This window comes from Colossoma macropomum, unplaced genomic scaffold (genome assembly GCF_904425465.1).
Source record: "Colossoma macropomum unplaced genomic scaffold, Colossoma_macropomum, whole genome shotgun sequence".
Lineage (NCBI taxonomy): Eukaryota > Metazoa > Chordata > Actinopteri > Characiformes > Serrasalmidae > Colossoma > Colossoma macropomum.
Window position 1 is genome coordinate 27,034,072 of NW_023494809.1, and position 18,229 is coordinate 27,052,300.

An 18,229-nucleotide genomic window follows, 5' to 3' on the forward strand; every position below is an offset into this window, starting at 1 on the left:
TATTGGTGATATGACTGGTGTGGAATTGCACAGAACTGAGGTGTAACCGCTGTCCCATAAACTTAGAGTCAGAGCACATTACGTTGCAGTGCATGCTGGGGACTGTAGTGCAGTGCATTGTGAAACAGGCTAATATTAATAGAAAATTTAAAATACTTTAATGGCTGGATAGGATTGTGTGGCGGGCCCTGGTTTGGCCTGTGGGCCTTGTGTTTGACACATGGGGTCTAAACAAAGTAGTGGAGATTAATCAAGTTGGAGTTTGTGCAAATGAGAGTAAAGCCTCACAAACACAAACTGCACTATACCATTAAGAGTCCTTGGGCAAGACTCCTAACACTGATACCTTCGGCTACATGTTAAATGACCACATTGTAAGTTGTACTGGATAAGAGCGTCTGCCAGCGCCGTAAATGTAACTGAAGAAGCTGTGTTTTGTGTGATTTGTGAGTTTATTTGTGTATCTGTTTGCACCCAGATGTACTTTTTTAGTTTTTGCTGCGGTACTGCCTCGTATAGCAAAAGAAAAAAAAAACAACACGCAAATACTTGCCCCCTCTCTCTCTTTGTGTCTTTGTGTTTATGGAAGACATGAAAAGACACTCCAAAAAATTGGAAAGGCCCACGATTGCAGATAGTAACCCGTGGAGATGAAAGCAAACACTCGAGAAGCCAATTGAAAGAGCAAGAGAGAGAGAGAGTGAAAGGATAGAGCGAGGCGAGTGCCGTGTTGCTACGGGGCCGGCAATGATGTAGGCCATTAAATGGAAATGAATGAAGATGGTCAGGGAGAGGAGAAACAGAGAGAGGCATGAAGAATGAGCACTGTTTAAATAATGTGTCGGAGGATCAGCTTTTTGATGTGTTTTTTTTCGACTGATCAAAGAGCAGAACATTTTACTTTGCTCTTATTCTGGCCCTGTCTCTGCTGAATCATGTGCCCTTGTTGTCAGGATGGCCATTTGAAACAGATTGGTGTTCAAATATATCTGCGTTTTTAATCAAACAGTGTTTGAATAACCAATGAGGAATCAGTTGATATTGTTATAAAAAATACAGTACTGTCAAAAGTTTGCAATCTCTTGTTATATTATTCATTTGTGTGGTGACAACAAGATATTGTTTCAAATCGGACCACAGTGTAGTGAACTGTGTCGTATCATGACTAGCATGTTAGCTTTGGGTGACATATTAGCTTGTGGCTAGAGCATTAGACTGGAAACTAATTCTGTTGTTTCAATAATGTTGAATGGTCTAATAGACTGAATGGTAACATAAACTTATCAGTGTTTATGTTTGTAGCCACTCTTTTTTTTGTTCTGTATCGAAAAACATCAAATCGGGACACCATCGTATCACATCCAGTCTAATTTTGAATCCAGCTTCTTAATTTGTTATTTTATGTACATTAATAAATTAATATAGACATTCATCTTTTAATCTGGGCACGAAAAACATGCACATTTTAAATGGTTTATTCAATATTTCAAAGATTTCGAGTTATACACTGTAATTGTCTATTTATATGTTTTGTCAAGTTACATCAAGATTTGATCTACTGTTTACATATAAAGCTTTCTGGATATTTCTTTTAAATATGGTGGGCAATATGGCAAAATATAACCACGATACTTGAGGACATCTCCACAGTAGACGATATACACTATATCATGACTGAAGTGCCCTTGAGCAAGGCACCTAATCGCCAACTGCTCCCCAGGCGCCGTGGATAGGGCTGCTCACCGCTCTGGGCAAGTGTGCTCACTGCCCCCTAGTGTGTGCGTACACTAGTGTGTATGTGGTGTTTCACTGCACAGATGGGTTAAATGCAGAGGTGAATTTCCCCGTTGTGGGACTAATAAAGGATAACTTACTTACTTACATTTTCATTAATATTAAACCAATTTGTTGAACATACATGTGCAAAACTGCTTTTGGTTGATGCAACTCATTCCTGCAACTAATTTGCAGGAAACTATAAAATTAAGAAATGTTAATGTGTTCAGAATGATGAACAGAGCTGGAGATGATTCCATAATAATTGAGAACAACTGGATGACACTGAGAAAGAAGTTAAAATAAAATTATTATCCAGAATGCCTTGTATTTGAAAAGTGGTTATCAAATTTGGAGGCTGATAACATATCAAGCAATCACTACAAATAGGTAATTAAAGTGTATTATTTATCATTTAAAAACTGAAATTGAAATAGTAGATAAAACATTAAAAAGCCTATACAGTGTATATGGAAATACTGTTATTGTTAAACACAATAACAACAATTATTAATATGACAAGTGAATCAGACTTTTGAACAGTACACTATATGACAATATTTGGATTTTCTGAGGTTTGTGAACATGTTGTAAAGACCAAAGGTTGTTCTGTGTTCTACTGACAGTACCCATGATACACCATATGGTCATATTGCCTAACTATAAAAATGATAATGCATAATCCATTTGATTTGTTTACTCTAAACTACAAGCCTTTTTGAACGTCTAATTGAGTAAACAGGTACTAAGATGAGTCTGAATAACCAAGCTCATCTCTTCTTAACGGAGGTCTTTTACTGGCTTTGGGTTTATTCCATGACGCTGACTGGTTTGTAAACTGTACTACATGAACTTCACCTTTTGTGTCCAAACGTGTGCAAGGCTGAGGATTTTACCTGCTGAAACAGAAGCGCTTTGCCTGTATGTGTGTGTAAAAATGCATGTGGAAAGACCCTCATGGTAGCAATAAACAAAGGCTTTGATTCTCATCCATTTGGAGCAGCAGGTTGGCAGTTGCAGCTGTGACACTAATGCGGTGTGACAGGCTCTAGAGGAACGTGCAGGCTGGTGTTTTGTAATGGAAGGCAGAACCAAACACTTTAATTGCATGCAGTACCTTGGCACTGGACTATATGGTGCCATCTAACCTTAAATGGGAGTCTAATACAGAGTATCTGTAGCTCCTTTCGGAAAGCTCGTTCCAAACTCTTCGGGGGAAAGAGTGGCCCCTGCTTACAGAGTTCTAGGACTGGCACTTTTAGGTCATTAATTCCAGATTTCTTGTTTCTGGTTACAGGAAAAGGTAGATTATAGTGGGCAACTTGTAAACAGGAGATTATGTTTTAAAATGTTTGCACTCTAGCAGAGCAGATGGGATCTTTTGAGATGTTTAACTGTAGCAGGGTTGATGTTTATTTGAACCCCAGAATAACTTACATTCTAAAGATATCTCGGTTTCAGATCTCCAGGTTGGGGCCTCATAGAACTACTTCTAAAGCGATGGTCTGGCAAAAATGAACTTTTGCATATTTATCCCCAAATGTAACCAGTTAGCAAGCACTACAAGGCTAATGTGTCTAACAGGTAATAGGAGCTTTTAACCAGCAATTAACATCATGCAAACTACAAGCCTAAACAAACCATCACACATTTGGATCCGGTGTGTTAGATTAGGGTTGGAGCTGAAATTTAAAGCATTTCACTGTCCATCTTGTTGCCGAAGAAGCCATCAGATGTGTCCATTTTCTGATATCATACATATCATCATTTAAGATTACAAGAGAGGGCAAAAAGGGTCTTTACTTTCAGTGTAAATTAATGTAAAGAGATTTTATTCCGAGCAATTTTTGAGCATTTCTAACAGTCTATTCATCATTAAAGTTTCACACAATGTAAGGGGCAGCTGCTGTAGAAAAATAAAAATTGAAAAAAATGGAGATACATGACGCTTTGGACAGCAACGATATACAAAGAAAGAAATCGCTTCAGTGTAAAGAAAGACATTACTCACCAAATGGTGCTCAGCAAAATGATATTGTGGAAGAAAAACATGCTGTTATCACAAATAACAGCACAAGTAGGTACTTCTACCAGTTAGACAACTAGTGTTAATTTCAAACTGATTTTTGTACTTTGGTCTGTTTAGAAAGGTAACAGTAACAGTATTTCATACAGTGTCAACATATCGCAGAAGAAAACCTCGTACCTCAAAAACGATAACACTACAGGAGAAGGAAAAAACCTACTTTACTTCTAATGTAACCAGACTTTTTTCCAAGTCATTTTGGGTCATTTCTTTTGGTCCATCCTTTATGAAATGTACACCCGATGTAAAGGGCAACAGGCATTTTCAAATTATGTCAAAAACTGAACAATGACAAAAATAGAGATACGAGGTTTTTTTCCGACAACAGCGATAAGCAAGTTTACTTACTTAGTCAACATGGTTGAAGGCAAGTGTTTCATGATTTAGGCATACAGTTTGCACAGTGCTGATTGGTGTATGTCAGCTTCCATTCCTTGTTAGCCTCTTAGCTTCAGTACAAAACTAAAGAAAAAGCAAATTTCAGAGACCAAACATGTCGTCAACCAGCCAAGACATTTGGAGCAAAGCCTCATCTAAACTGTTGCTTCTGGCCCCCACCCTCCTTATCCCCGCTCTACTTACCCCCAACATTCCACAACTTATTTGTGTTAAAAATTGCAAATATGTCATTAGCTTACTAATTAGTATAACTGATGCTAATTTTGTAATTTTAATAATATTGGATGCTCTAATAGACTGAATGGTAACATGAACTTATCAGTGCTTACATTTGTAGCCACTCTTTTTTTGTTCTGTATCGAAAAACATATCAAATCGGGACACCATCGCATCACACCCAGTCTAATTTTGAATCCAGCTTCTTAATTTGTGTTATTTTATGTACATTAATAAATGAATATAGACATGCATCTCTTAATATATATTGGATAATATTGGATATAACCATAATAACCATATTACTTATTATAATCGCCATATTACAGTAATAATAATACTGTAATATTGTGATTATGATAAGTAATATGGTTATGATTTATGTCGGTTCTTTTTTTTATCTTGCGCTGTTTTCATTATTTTCGTTGTTCACTGCTACTGTTGTGATGCTTTAGCAATACCGTACCTCACAGTCATGCTAATAAAGCTATTCTGAACTGAACTGAAGTGAATTAAGGTGAGTTGGCAGAAAGTGGTTTTACTGTGCAGTGGAGCGCGGCTTTGAGAGGTTCTTACAGTCTTCTCCTGATGCTCAGGTATGGCAAGCCATTCCCCCATTGGCTGGTGATAGCCTTGCCAGATGGCGCGTGATCATTGTCCTGCTCTGCTCTGCTGTTTCCTGCTTTCTTTGGGAAAGCAATTAGAAAATGGCAGACGCTCGCAGACGACTGGAGACCCGTTTGGTTATCTCTACGGAATGTTCCGGCAGGCTTGCCAAACGTGGCCGCACATTGTGCAGGTGCTTCCTAATCGGTGTGTGGACACGCGTCATTTGCAAGTCTAAGTTGCTCAGGGTTTTAACTGAAAACAGAGGAGTTCCAAAGAATTCAGTCTCTTGGTAATGAGAGAAATTTCCTCGCTTTTTTTCCAGCCAGTAGGTTGCTTACATTAATATTGAATCCCATTATCACAGTTTAACGGTGCAGTTTGAATCCCTGTGGTTCACTTTGATTTTGCAATTTTAATTTAATTGTTTGTCATTGTAATTAATTTAATGTTGATTGGTATCTTGTAGCGCAGTAGGAGCGCTGATATGTGTTTTCAAGTGTTCCTCTTTTCTCAAATAGATAATTATTTTAGGGTAATGAAACATATTAGCATTCATAAGTTTGGATACACGACTGACTGTTCATTTTTTTATAATCCTAAGGCATTTTGATCTCAAGGCTTATGCTTCAGTGCTTGAAATCTGTTACTAAGACAAATGGAAAGAGTCAAGATGATCCCTATGTATGAATTTATTTCCAAAAAATAAACAATTTTAAATTTAAAAAATAAACTTTTCAGCATCAACAAAGTCTCAGCATATTGGAACATCTTCAGGATTGCTGAAAAAGCATGAACCTCATGAAGATGCTTAAGTGAATGCCAAGTATGTGAAAAGCTGCATCTAGACAAGGAGGACTACTTTTTGGTCTAAAATACAAGAGATTATACACCGATCAGGTATAACATTATGACCACCTCCTTGTTTCTACACTCATTGTCCATTTTATCAGCTCCACTTACTATATAGGTGCACTTTGTAGTTCTACAGTTACAGACTGTAGTCCATCTGTTTCTCTGATACTTTGTTAGCCCCCTTTTACCCTGTTCTTCAGTGGTCAGGACCCCCATGGACTCTCACAGAGCAGGTACTATTTGGGTGGTAGATCGTTCTGAACACTGCAGTAACACTGACGTGGTGGTGGTGTGTTAGTGTGTGTTGTGCTGGTACGAGTGGATCAGACACAGCAGTGCTGCTGGAGTTTTTAAACACTGTGTCCACTCACTGTCCACTCTATTAGACACTCCTACCTTGTCAGTCCACCTTGTAGATGTAAAGTCAGAGACGATAGCTCATCTGCTGCTGCACAGTTTGTGTTGGTCATCCTCTAGTCCTTCATCAGTGCCCACAGGACGCTGCCCACAGGACGCTGCCCACAGGACGCTGCCCACAGGACGCTGCCCACAGGACTCTGCCCACAGGACTCTGCCCACAGGACGCTGCCCACAGGACACTGCTGGCTGGATATTTTTGGTTGGTGGACTATTCTCAGTCCAGCAGTGACACTGAGCTGTTTAAAAACTCCAGCAGCACTGCTGTGTCTGATCCACTCAGACCAGTACTGTATATTTTAAAGGATAGTAGAATGATAGTTACGTGTAGGATGACCTCCGATCAGTGGTAGGCGTGGTGATAGAACAATGTAATCAGACATCAACGATGGCCGACAGTAACCTGATGACAGTTCTTCAAAGCTGATGTTTGCCATGTTGGGAAACAGAACTGATAGAGATGAGATTAGAGTATTAATTTAACTTGCTTATTTATTTAATAATCCGTACATGTAATGTTTTATTCCCTGTTACTGTTAAAACGCTAATCATTACCATGCCATTTTAGCACTTTATGCTGTGGAGTCGTCTTTTGAAAGGACTAAGAATTCAGTTAAAGAGGATGTTGCAGACATGTTGGGCAAACATATGCCCTCATACTCACTTTAGAGGAACGAACAGTGGAAGCTACCACTCTTCACTCTAATCTGTCAGGACTCTGCAGGACCTACAACATCCCTTCCATGAATTTTTACCTACTTTATTGAAATGATACTCCTTACAGAATAGTAGGCCATTTGTGCATTGAGTCACAACAAATAGCTTCAGTTACCTTTTTGGCAAGGGTTTTTAACCTTTATCAGTGAATATTTCTTGATATTTAACTTTATACATGTGTTTTTATACCAATGTTTTAGGCATATTTACTTGCAATGTAATTTCTAGTCTGATAAAGTGCTGTTTATTAGACTTACTTGTTTCTGCTCAACGTTGTGGATTTGGAACTCGCTCACATTTAGCAGTCTGAAGTTTCTCCACAAGGGGGAGCTAATTTTTATTCAAGTTAGGGGGGGGGGCAAAATAATTGTTACTCCCATTTTTTTAAGGGCCAAGAAAGTATTGTGCTTATTATTTTTAGATGGTGTCCAGACTTACTGTGTGGTCAGTTAAATTAGGACATTTATATGTTGTATGGATGCATCTTTAGGCTGTAGGATTGCTTTAAAAAGAATGACCAAGTAAGGCATTCAGTTCCTTCAGCTTCTCCAAACACTGGACTGTCCCCCAGTGTAATGTTTTAGTCACAGAAAAATATGGACTTTACCCAGTACAAGCCTTGGGCTGTTCTGAAACATGGCAAAATAACATTGCTGACAAAATAATAACCTGCATGTTTTTTACAAGAGATGCATTATCATCCGAGAGAAAAAGCAGCCGAGATATGTTTTGGTGCGTCAGGACGTTATGAGAGTGTTACGTGTTGGCATCCACAAATAGACATGGGACCTGAGTCAATAAACAATGGCCGGCGTCTGGGTCAGCACAGCCTGTTTCTGAGTATTTTATTGATATTGCCTCCGTGGCAGAAAGCCGGCAGCGCAGTGTAATTGTGAATGGAAGGCTGTGAAGGTATAATAGCAGTAAATGGCATCAGTGAGTCCATTCTGTGAGTTAGCTGGGGCCGCGAATGTGCTGCATTAGAGCTGTGGATCCTGCGCGTACACACTCTGGCACTTGATGCAGTGCAGGTATTACTTGTAATATCCTCAGGGGTTAGCCAGCGTACCACGCTAACTCACTCACACTATGCCATCACTTCATTCACGTGTGCGGTAATAGAGGAATATTTCAGCACAAGCACAAACACGCAATCACACACGGAAAGACAAAGCGGACTGTCACGCTCCCAGAGGACATAAACATAATGAAAGGCAGACGTTGGATGAATATTATGGCTACTCGAGCCTATATTTTTTTCCAAACACATCCATCTGGCCATTATGCCTCCTTGCCGGGGCTTAATCCACCTTCCTTTAAATCTTGAGTGGGGGGTGGAGGGGGGGGTGGTCTCTCTTTCTCTCTTCAGAGCCTTGGTTTGATTAGAATTTAAAGTGTGGCAGTTCAGGTGAATGGGGTAATTTTTTAAAACAACAGATCACAATGTGAGTTGATTACTGATAGTCATACAGTTTTTTTTTTTTACTGGGGGTTTTGCAGGTACATTTAGATACAAATGAGATTATCTAAAATATGCATACATTTGCATATTATTCAGAACCAAAGATCTAGCTTTTAGATAATGTTAGAAATCAAATGTTGTTCAAAAATCAAGCATAAACACAGCTGCAGGCAATATATTAAAAACGCTTTCCATAATATTCTTCAGAGTGTAAAATTTTCTGAAAACAGAGATTTTTAGTTCTGATTATAAAGAAAAGTTGATTTAAGAGGCCTCAGAACTGTATTACCCAGTCGGATCTCAGAAAACTTGCATTATTTGTGTGTATATTATCATTAGTACACGGGAAATACACATATTTGGATGTTTAATTTGGATTCTACAGGAAAGAAGCTTACGGCCTAACGATTTCTGGAAATTTTATTCAATACAATCACGTTTGTGTTTAAATCTGTAAATATTACAGTACAACTTTTGTTTGTGTTAAATATAGGATGGAAGCAAAATCAGGAATTGTTTTTCCTCTGTGATATCTAGGCAGATACAGCTAAGCGTGCCCTCCTATTGGTTATGACTTCTGGAGTGGAAGAGAAGTCCTAACGCCGTAAATTAACCATCAGTATAATTATAAATTGACAGAGGAATCAGCCAATTATACTTTAAATTAAGATAAGCTGAAAAAAATCACTCTAGGCCTTTTGGAAGTTCTAGATACATTCCTTGACTGTTAATACGAGTGGCAGCCTAATCAGTGGGTTATTAGAAATGGAAAACAGTGGTGGCAGCTCTACACCAGAGCGCACTACTAAAAGAATAGTGGTTAAAATATAAGTTAAAATATACGCTAATGTCTTTTAGAAGCTTCAAATGTCTGTGTTTAATCTACAAACTTAAAAATGACGGTTCTTCGAGTTCTTTAGTGAAGAAAATGGTTCTATATAGAACCAGGAACACTCAAAGAACCCTTTACATGAGTAAACGGTGCTAAAAAGTGTTCTATATAGCATTAAAAATGGTTCTTCTATTGTTAAATTGTCAAGCTTGTAACAATAGAAGAACCCTTTTTGGTGCTATATAGAACACTTTTCAAAAAGGTTCTACATAGAACCATCTACAGCACATTCTCCATCACTCTGAAGAACCATTTAACGATGCAAAGAACCCTTTAATCATGCACAACTGAAACGAAAATAAAATAAAGTACCCACATGTTCCAACACATTTTCCGCTCCGGCTGGCTGTGGCTAAGTGCTTTAACTAGGCTTAGTGGCTCATGTCTGCCCAGTAAAGGTAACGTAAGGGCACAGGTTAACTTGAGCATTAACATTTAAAATCTGTAAAATCAATAATATCACAGATCTGCCCTTCATGGCAGCCACAAATACAGTAATATTCAATGCAGAAACCTCGAGCCAATGACTATCAGATGTCACCTAAACATTTATGACATGCAGTCAGAAAAGATGGGATACAGAGAAATGATTAAACGTGTGCTGCAGTCAAAAAAACAAGAAAGGTAGATAAGAAAAAATAAAGAAAAAAATAAATGAAACAAATGTAAACAAAAGCAGTTTAACATGTCAATGGCAAATGTTCATATGCAGGTTTTGAGTTTTAAATTTATATCTCATAACAATCATTAGATTAGTTGATTAATCGAAAAAAATAATTTGTTGCAGCCCTACAGGATTTCAGACTCGCACCTAGTATAACAGAATGTAAATCGAATATAAATGTAGTTTCTAGTGAAACTCTATGTATTGCACTGTGTGTTTAAATAATAACATTTATGTTAGAAATAGCTCATGACTTCTAAGGGTTAAATCTGATTTGTGTATCTACTTGTTCAAACTCAGAGTCCAAAGGCATCAGTTCTCCTGCTGGGAACTGTGGCTGAAGTGTAAGAGTGTCATGCAGTAATTTCCAGTAGTTTGGGCCACGGCCTGCGCACCCTCCATTTTTCTTTAGCATTTCAATTAGCGTAATGAAGGCTGCCTGACCGCTGGCCTCAGTGTTTTTGAACACCTCTCTGAGGAGCTGAGGATTTATGAGTGTGTGGATAGACTCCAAAGACATCATCATTTCCTCCTTTCTTTATGAGCCAGGCAGACAGAAATCAATTTCTCATTGCCCAGACAGGATGAAGGGGTTAAAGACTCATCTCCAGAGGCCTGAGCTGTGCTCTACCGAGTGGACGAGACTGCAGGGATGTTTTCTTATAAATGCTTACATTTAATATAGATATTTTTCGATTTTAAACCATACCAGACTGTACTCACCTTGACTGAGTCCTTACAGACTGATTGATGTTGCAGACAGTCACCACGTAGCACCTTCATATTGTCGATCATGACCACATTAGTGCATCTACGGATCTATGAGATCATTTTAATGCATAATGCATTGGTTTATTCATTTTAGAAACACCATTTTACGAGATTAGCATCAGATAGCTTTAGTCCCTACTGGCCATCATTTGGTTCCTCTGTAAATAAATCATTACGCCCACTCCAGTTTTATTAATGGTTTGGAGATGTTCTCTTAAAATGTCAACAGAGTCAGAACTGACTGCCTTTTGATTTTTTTTAGAGTATGACAATAATAGATGATGACTGGTCAGTTTCTGGTCAAAGTGCACCTATATAGTAAGTGGAGCTGATAAAATGGACAGTGAGTGTAGAAACAAGGCGGTTGACTTGTGAGGTGGCCTGTTGGCGTATATTGTCCTGAACCCCTTCAGTACAAGAATCTATACTCCAAAGTTGTCTGCTCAGACAATGTCATGTTGAAGAATAAAGGAATAGAATCAGAACGAACGCTCTGCATGTCTCTCTTTTTCATCCCATCACTAATTCTCTCTGTCCTTCTGTCTCCCTTTCTCTCATTCTTTATCCTTTACTCTCTCACTCTGCCATGCAACACACACTCACGGAGGAAGAATACCTGAAACACTTGTGTCAGCACTTCCACACCTCCACTCCCGTGCGATTGTCACCTGCAGATAGACAGGCTGAGGCTAAGACAAAAGAAAAGCTGAACAAGAGAAAGAAAGTGGGTCAAAGACAAAAGCTATTCAGCAATGGGTGTGATGTGTGATGTCTTTATTGCCAGGCAAAGGAGATTTACAAAATAGATAGCAAACGGAGGATATGTTAATTGCAAACTGGATTTTTTTCTTCAATAAAATATGTTAATAATGGCATATTTTGCATGTAATATTCAAATCAGCACCTTCCCCCCCGCTACAGCGAGCAGGGAGTATAAGACATTCGCGTTTACACCCTGGAGCGGGACCTCACAAACCCCCAGCTGTGACGGGGGGAAGTGTTTCATCAGCGTTTCAGTGTTTGAAAAGCGGGGGTGCAGCAGGTGCAGGGGGAGGGTGTCTGTGGCACCTCAGGGGTGTGTAGGGGCAAGAGGGGTTTGGTAGGAGGGTCGATTCACTCTCTCTGATTACCACATGCTTCAATCAAACACAGCAACCCCTCCTCTCCTGCACACACACTGACTGTATCCTCAGATCTAGCAGCGCTGTACAAGCACACTCGCCTTTGCACATGGAACAGCTACATCGTCAGGCAAACGATCAGGGACACCTTGCCTTTACTTTTCAGTGCATGAAAAAGTAGCTACATTTTGAACATAAGCAGCCATTTACTAATTCGCTTGATATATCTTCCTTTTTGAAGTTTTTCTGTCTTTGTACAGGCACAAAATGGCTAATTCGGCCTTTTAATTTGCTCTTTTTAACTAATACCATCTCTAAATACTGTCATTGTGCCTATTTTGAAATGAAAAGATTAAACAAACCTGAAAAAAGTGTGTATATGAACTTTATAGTATACTTCAGACTTCAGTCACCTCTTTTATGAGCTTGCTTTGTTGCTAAGGGCTTGAGTTGAGCAACAGAAAAGGTCAAACTGGGATGCACTAAAGGTGTATTATATGCATGTATTACCATTATACTTTTGTAGAAGTGCACACTGGCAGAGAACAGCATCCACTCTTCCTCTCTCTGATCAACTGTTAGCCATGCTGCGCTCAAGTGCATAAGGAAAACATAGGGAGAGATCTGCTGTGGGTTTTCCACCAACCTAACACTTCCCTCTCATCATCCTTGGTGTGACTGTGACTGATGTACTGTTATATTTCAAATCTAACACATAAAAAAAAATCACCCATTAGAAAACAGAAACCTAAGCCTGAGCCCAAATCTTATATTCTGTCTGGCCCTGTTGTGCTCAGGTCAGGTCGTAGACCTCTGTCACTGTTATTGGCGTCTGTTGATATTGTTTTTAATTGCAAAGTTCCTCATGGACTCGGCTTGTAACTCACATTTAGCAGGCGGAAGATTCTCCACAAGGGGGAGCTATTAGCACTCAAGAAGTTTTTCGTGCTTCACATCAGTGACACTGCATGTCTTTGTTCTCAAAATAAACCTTTTCAGTCATTAATCTCGTCACTATCATAACAGCCCTCATATCTTTAAAATGGAAACTTTATAGGAAAAGGGAAAAACATTCACAACTTTATATTAATCGAACAATATTTTAATTTTGGACCACTTCTGCTGAACCATTCATCATGAAGTGTTTGTGTAATGTAAACAGCACATTTTTAGGATTTTTTCCCCTAAAAATCTACTGTATGAGCAGTAAGTTACTCCAAACCAACAAATGAAACATGCTCATTTGTATTAACAGCATTTTGAAAAGCTAGGTGTTCCCAAACCTTTGACAGGCAGTGCACAAGCGTGTGTGATGAGCACAGATGCACATCAAGTCTCGGGCATGTAAGGAGGGGGCGGGGCAGTTGCTAAACAGGTATGGTCTCTCTGGAGACTCAGCCGTGACCCCAGCCTTCATTAAAAGCAATGAAGAGGAACACACACGAACCCCCAAACCCCCAGCAGACGAGTCCCCCGTTCATACCCCCAGCTGTGCAGGGAGAAGCAACAGGCAGATTAGAGGGCAGATGAATGGGAGATCTGCCCAGCCCAGCAGTCTCCTCATTATGTAATAGACCCCCAGGCTGGGTGAGAGTGCTCCAGCCTGAGGCTCTAACACTGAGCCTGGGCTGCTGAGGCACAGCTGAGACACTTACTGATCAGCTGTGTCAACAGTGTGCACGGAGGAAGTCAATATCCAGACCAAATATAATTAAATCTTGCTCCGCAGACCACACGGCCACATCACTGAACCACGGAGTCGTCTGTTATTACTGGATGTAATTCAAGTGGTAGGACCATGTGCAGGTTCTCTGTGGAAAGTAGATTGTGTTTGGAAGACATTACATGCGTGTCTGCAGTCATAAGTTTGGGAACGTGGCCTCCAACAAGTGCTGTCATAACAAAACAGTGTATCTAAAACCTTTATTGGAGAAGAAAGAAAGAAACTTCTTAACCTTTACCATATTTAACACCTCGGAACAAAACCTTGTATCTCCAAAATGGTAACTTTACAGGAGAAGGAAAAAACATACTTTACTTTTAATGTAAGTCAATGGAACCAGATGTTTTTCCAAGTAATTTTAGGCCATTTCTATGGGTTCATTCATCCTGATATTTACACACAATGTACAGGCCAGCAGACATTTTCAAATTGTCAAAAACTGAAAAACAGCAAAAATGGAGATACAGGGTTTTGTTCTGACAGCAGTGATATAGCACTATAACAAGAATTAATCACAGGTGATTTTGCACTGATTCTATTAGACCACTGATCAGGAAACACACAAAATGTCAAGGGTAGCTGGCATTTTCTAAAACGAACCCTAAAATCTGATTGGCTGAGTGTGTTAACACTTGATATATGAACACTTATGACCGCCTCACAACAGTTAAACAGTACTGTCAGATTGGGCAGTAACCACTGATCATGAAACACATAAAATGGGAAGGGTAGCTAACGTTTAAGTTTTTTTAAGTTTTCTAAAACGAACCCTAAAATCTGACTGGCTGAATGCGTTAACAGTTTGAACAGTATGGTCAGATGGCAGTGTCTGCCAAATTGGACAAATTTTAGCATCATAAATCATGAAAATCATGATTTTGGTGATATTTTAATAAGTATATAACATTTTAATAAACTGATATACTTAATGATGCAGCTGAAATTTGAATAAGCCTGACTTCTCCCCATAACCAGTCATTTTTGACTTTGATTGACATACATTTTGTTTACCCATGTTGAGAGGATGCTCTGGCATCAAAGACAAGACATGGCATGGATTCAGTTCAGTCAGCATTACTGCCTGTACATTGTTCTGCAGTAGCTAGAAATTAGAACAGCTCTGTGGTTTGTTCGAAATAGTCTGAACAGTAAGAGATGTGTTAGTTTAATGTCTTACACACTTCAGATATCTGTGCTTTTGGTAGATCTGCTTAGAGCCCAGTGTGGCCAAACAACCATTAGCTTGCTACCAACATAACACAAGAAACTGCATAGAGAAAATTAGCATTATTAGTATTATTACTGCAGTGATAACTTGTGAGTAAATACTATGGCGCTTGTTGTGGCTTATTGCTTTAATGAGGTTTAGATGTGACAGCAGTGATGTATATGGAGGTTATTCCTGCCTGATAGAAAAGCATCCCAGCATCCTCATGAAGCCGCTTTAGAGAATGCAAAATAGATGGTTTTGATTTGCTTGACTCTTCTGGTCACTATATAACTCCACCTGTGTTTTATGGTTTTAATGTCTTCTTTATTGTTCTAAAAAAGGGAAAACATGCTCTACTATAGTAACTGCTAAAGCAAACGGTTAACAAGCAGATAACCTCTGCTCTTTCGTAGATGACCGCAGTTCTCATTTTGCGATCAGCTGTGCAGCGTTAAAGCACGGCTTAAATATTCAACGCTAAATTTCCACCGTGCACAGAGCAGTATTGAGCCGCGCTCCTGTGGGAGTAGCTTTAGAGCCCTTCTTTCCTCCAGCTGGTCCCCGACAGAAGGCCCAGGCTCAGTGCTGCTCTGCAGAAGTTCAGCTGCTGTCCTCCAAATGGGCCTCTCTTTCTCCTCGTTCAGAACGTCCAGCCTCAGAGCGTCCCTATTTCACCATGTAATTATTATGCTCGGTCAGGCTCTCTAATCACATCTTCGCCAGCGAGCTCTGTCAGAGATATGACATGAAAAGAAAGAAAGCGAAGCAGACAGTCTTAAGGAGGATTATATGAATAATGAACACAATTATCAGTTTTAAGCCCTGCACACTTCCTCCCCTGTGCATTCACATATTCGCTATCAAAGGTATTATTTATTTCATGACCTTTTGGGTATGAGGAGGACTGCGGTCAATGAAAAGGTCTGGGGTGAAAGGATTTCAGTGCAGCCTTGGTTGTAATAACTGAGGACTGGAGAAAGAGGGTTAAGCAGTGAATGAAGGGAGAACATGATACTAAAGACTGGGTTCAATCTGAGTTCTCTTTAAGCCTTAGAAGCTTACAATTAATAATTCTAAATCTTTTATACATACAATTTACATAACCATTTAAATGTAAATGCATACAGTACTGTGCAAAGGTCAAAGACCACTACATCATTTGTTTGATTTCCAGTCAAAATGGCCATTATGTACAAGCTACTTGGGCAAAAGTCAAAGAAAATAAAAAAAAAAGAGTTTTCAAAACTGGAGGAAAAAAAATATTAAAAGCTACAGAGAAAATGAGACTCCTAAGAACAGACCTGGTAGACCACCAGACTACCCCATCAGATCAACAGCACTTAAAGCTTTCATCTCTGAGAGAGAGGAGAAAATCAAGCTGCTTCAGATCTGAAAACATCCACAGGTGTTTCTGTCCATCCTTCCACTGTGAGAAGACGACTCAGCGCTATGGGTCTGAAAGGATGTGTAGCTGTTCAAGAAGAACCTCACTGAGAAAAGGAGACGGACACATCAAACAAAGAAGCTGAACAATGGACTGACCACCCTAGAGTCCAGACCTCAACACCACTGAATGTGTTTGGTTACTTCAGAAAATGTTCAACCAGCTTCTAAGACTGAACTTTGGAGGTGTGGAAAAATATCCCTGCAGATTTCTTTTTTTTTTTGAAAAGCTGAAAGCGAGTCTCTCACCCAGAGTGGAAGCTGTTATAAAGGCAAAGTGCACAGGCTAAACACTGAAAAAAATAGATATTATATTTAGTTGTTGAGGCTTCTCTGTGAGTTTCTATGACATGTTTTCTACTTTTTTCCCCTGAACCTGAAAACTTACTGGCCATTTTGCCTGGAAAGGAGATAAATGAAGGGTGGTCTCTGACTTTTGTGACTTCAAAATAAACGAGACGAGTCACGTAATGAATTGCACTTGCATTTGTTTTACATTGTGTATTGACAATCTGAGTCTACACTTTGACTTTTCTGTTTGTTTCAATGTCAAAAAAATGACAAACATGGAAAAACCGTGAAGGATGTGTTTTCCTTTCCACAATACAAGACTGTATGCACAGCAGTAACTTTCCGTCAAGTAGAAATCAACACCAAATGTGGTTTGGATTGAACATTCAGAACCTGCCCTTCAACATCGCCTCTTTCAATGAGCTGTGAATGAGAAATAATTGATGTAAAATCAGAGCATGCCTTTGTTATTGCTGATGAACAGCAGTCTGTGGTTTGAAAGGCCCTTAATGGAGCTGATTTTGTCATTTTATAACATTACAGTACATGGCTAAATGTGAATATGAGTAGCCTTAATATGAGGCACTATTATGTGTGTTCAATAAGAAAGGGGATCTAGAATATGTTATATAATCATTATGAAAGAAACTGTCCTTAGCTCAGCACAGAAAGTTTAATATACAACTGTGGTTGATCCCTGTCCATTTTTCTTGCTGTAGGCACTGCGGCTACATCAAAGCTAAGCAGGACCCCGAGGAGGAGAAGATGCAGTTCCAGCACGGGCGAGGTGAGACAGCAGCCCCTGCCAGGATGCCAGAATATGAATCCAAAAGTATGTCCTTAGCTAAAGGCAACAAACTGCAAAATCCTGGTCTTTTAAGCTCGAGAGAGATCACCTTGACATCTCTTCACTCGCTATGAGTCCTTAGAGCATAAAATCCAGTTTCCAGAGAACATTTCTGAGTTATTTGTGTTTTGTTAGAACAGACACACTGTAACTGCGCACTTGGGCTCGTACTTTAAACAAAGTGGACAGAGCATGTTGCTCTTGCAAGCTGTGCCATTTGTCAGTAAGTGAAAGCACCGTGTGCCGAAGCTCCCTCTGTTGCGTCCGCTGATGAATGATGGCACAGATCACTTCAGTTCCCTAATGTGTGTTTTCTCTAATGACACTTTTCCTGCCTGCCAAAGACAATGCTTAATGAAGTTGTAAATGTGGCGCGCCCCTCCTTTAGGGAAATGGATGGTTTTGCTAATGAACGAGCGAAAAACGAGTGCAACAGCCAAGCCATTATCCTCACTCACTCCTGCTGCCTTTGCTCCTGTCTTACAGTCCAGCTTCCTGGAACCAGGACGTACATCCATCCTCACACGTACGAGGATCCCAACCAGGCGGTGCGCGATTTCGCCAAGGAGATAGAAGTTTCCAACATCCGGATAGAGAGAGTGATCGGAGCCGGTGAGTTTGGCTTTTGAAAGGTGTCAGTTATAAAAGTACGCTGCAGGACAAAAGTATGGAAGCAAGCAGTGATTTCTAAGTTTTAAAAATATCTAGTGACGTCTAGTTTGACTAAATATGT

At 39.6% G+C, this 18,229-nt stretch overlaps 1 protein-coding gene across 1 annotated transcript in view; it reads left to right on the top strand.

The window, feature by feature from the left end:
• The window catches only part of ek1 (eph-like kinase 1), a 134,835-nt gene that overhangs the window by 92,831 nt on the left and 23,775 nt on the right, over positions 1 to 18,229 (top strand). The window contains exons 9-10 of the mRNA XM_036558388.1: positions 17,369 to 17,436; positions 17,983 to 18,108. Of these exons, the coding sequence (XP_036414281.1) occupies positions 17,369 to 17,436; positions 17,983 to 18,108 (194 nt within the window). The remainder of the gene's footprint in view (positions 1 to 17,368; positions 17,437 to 17,982; positions 18,109 to 18,229) is intronic.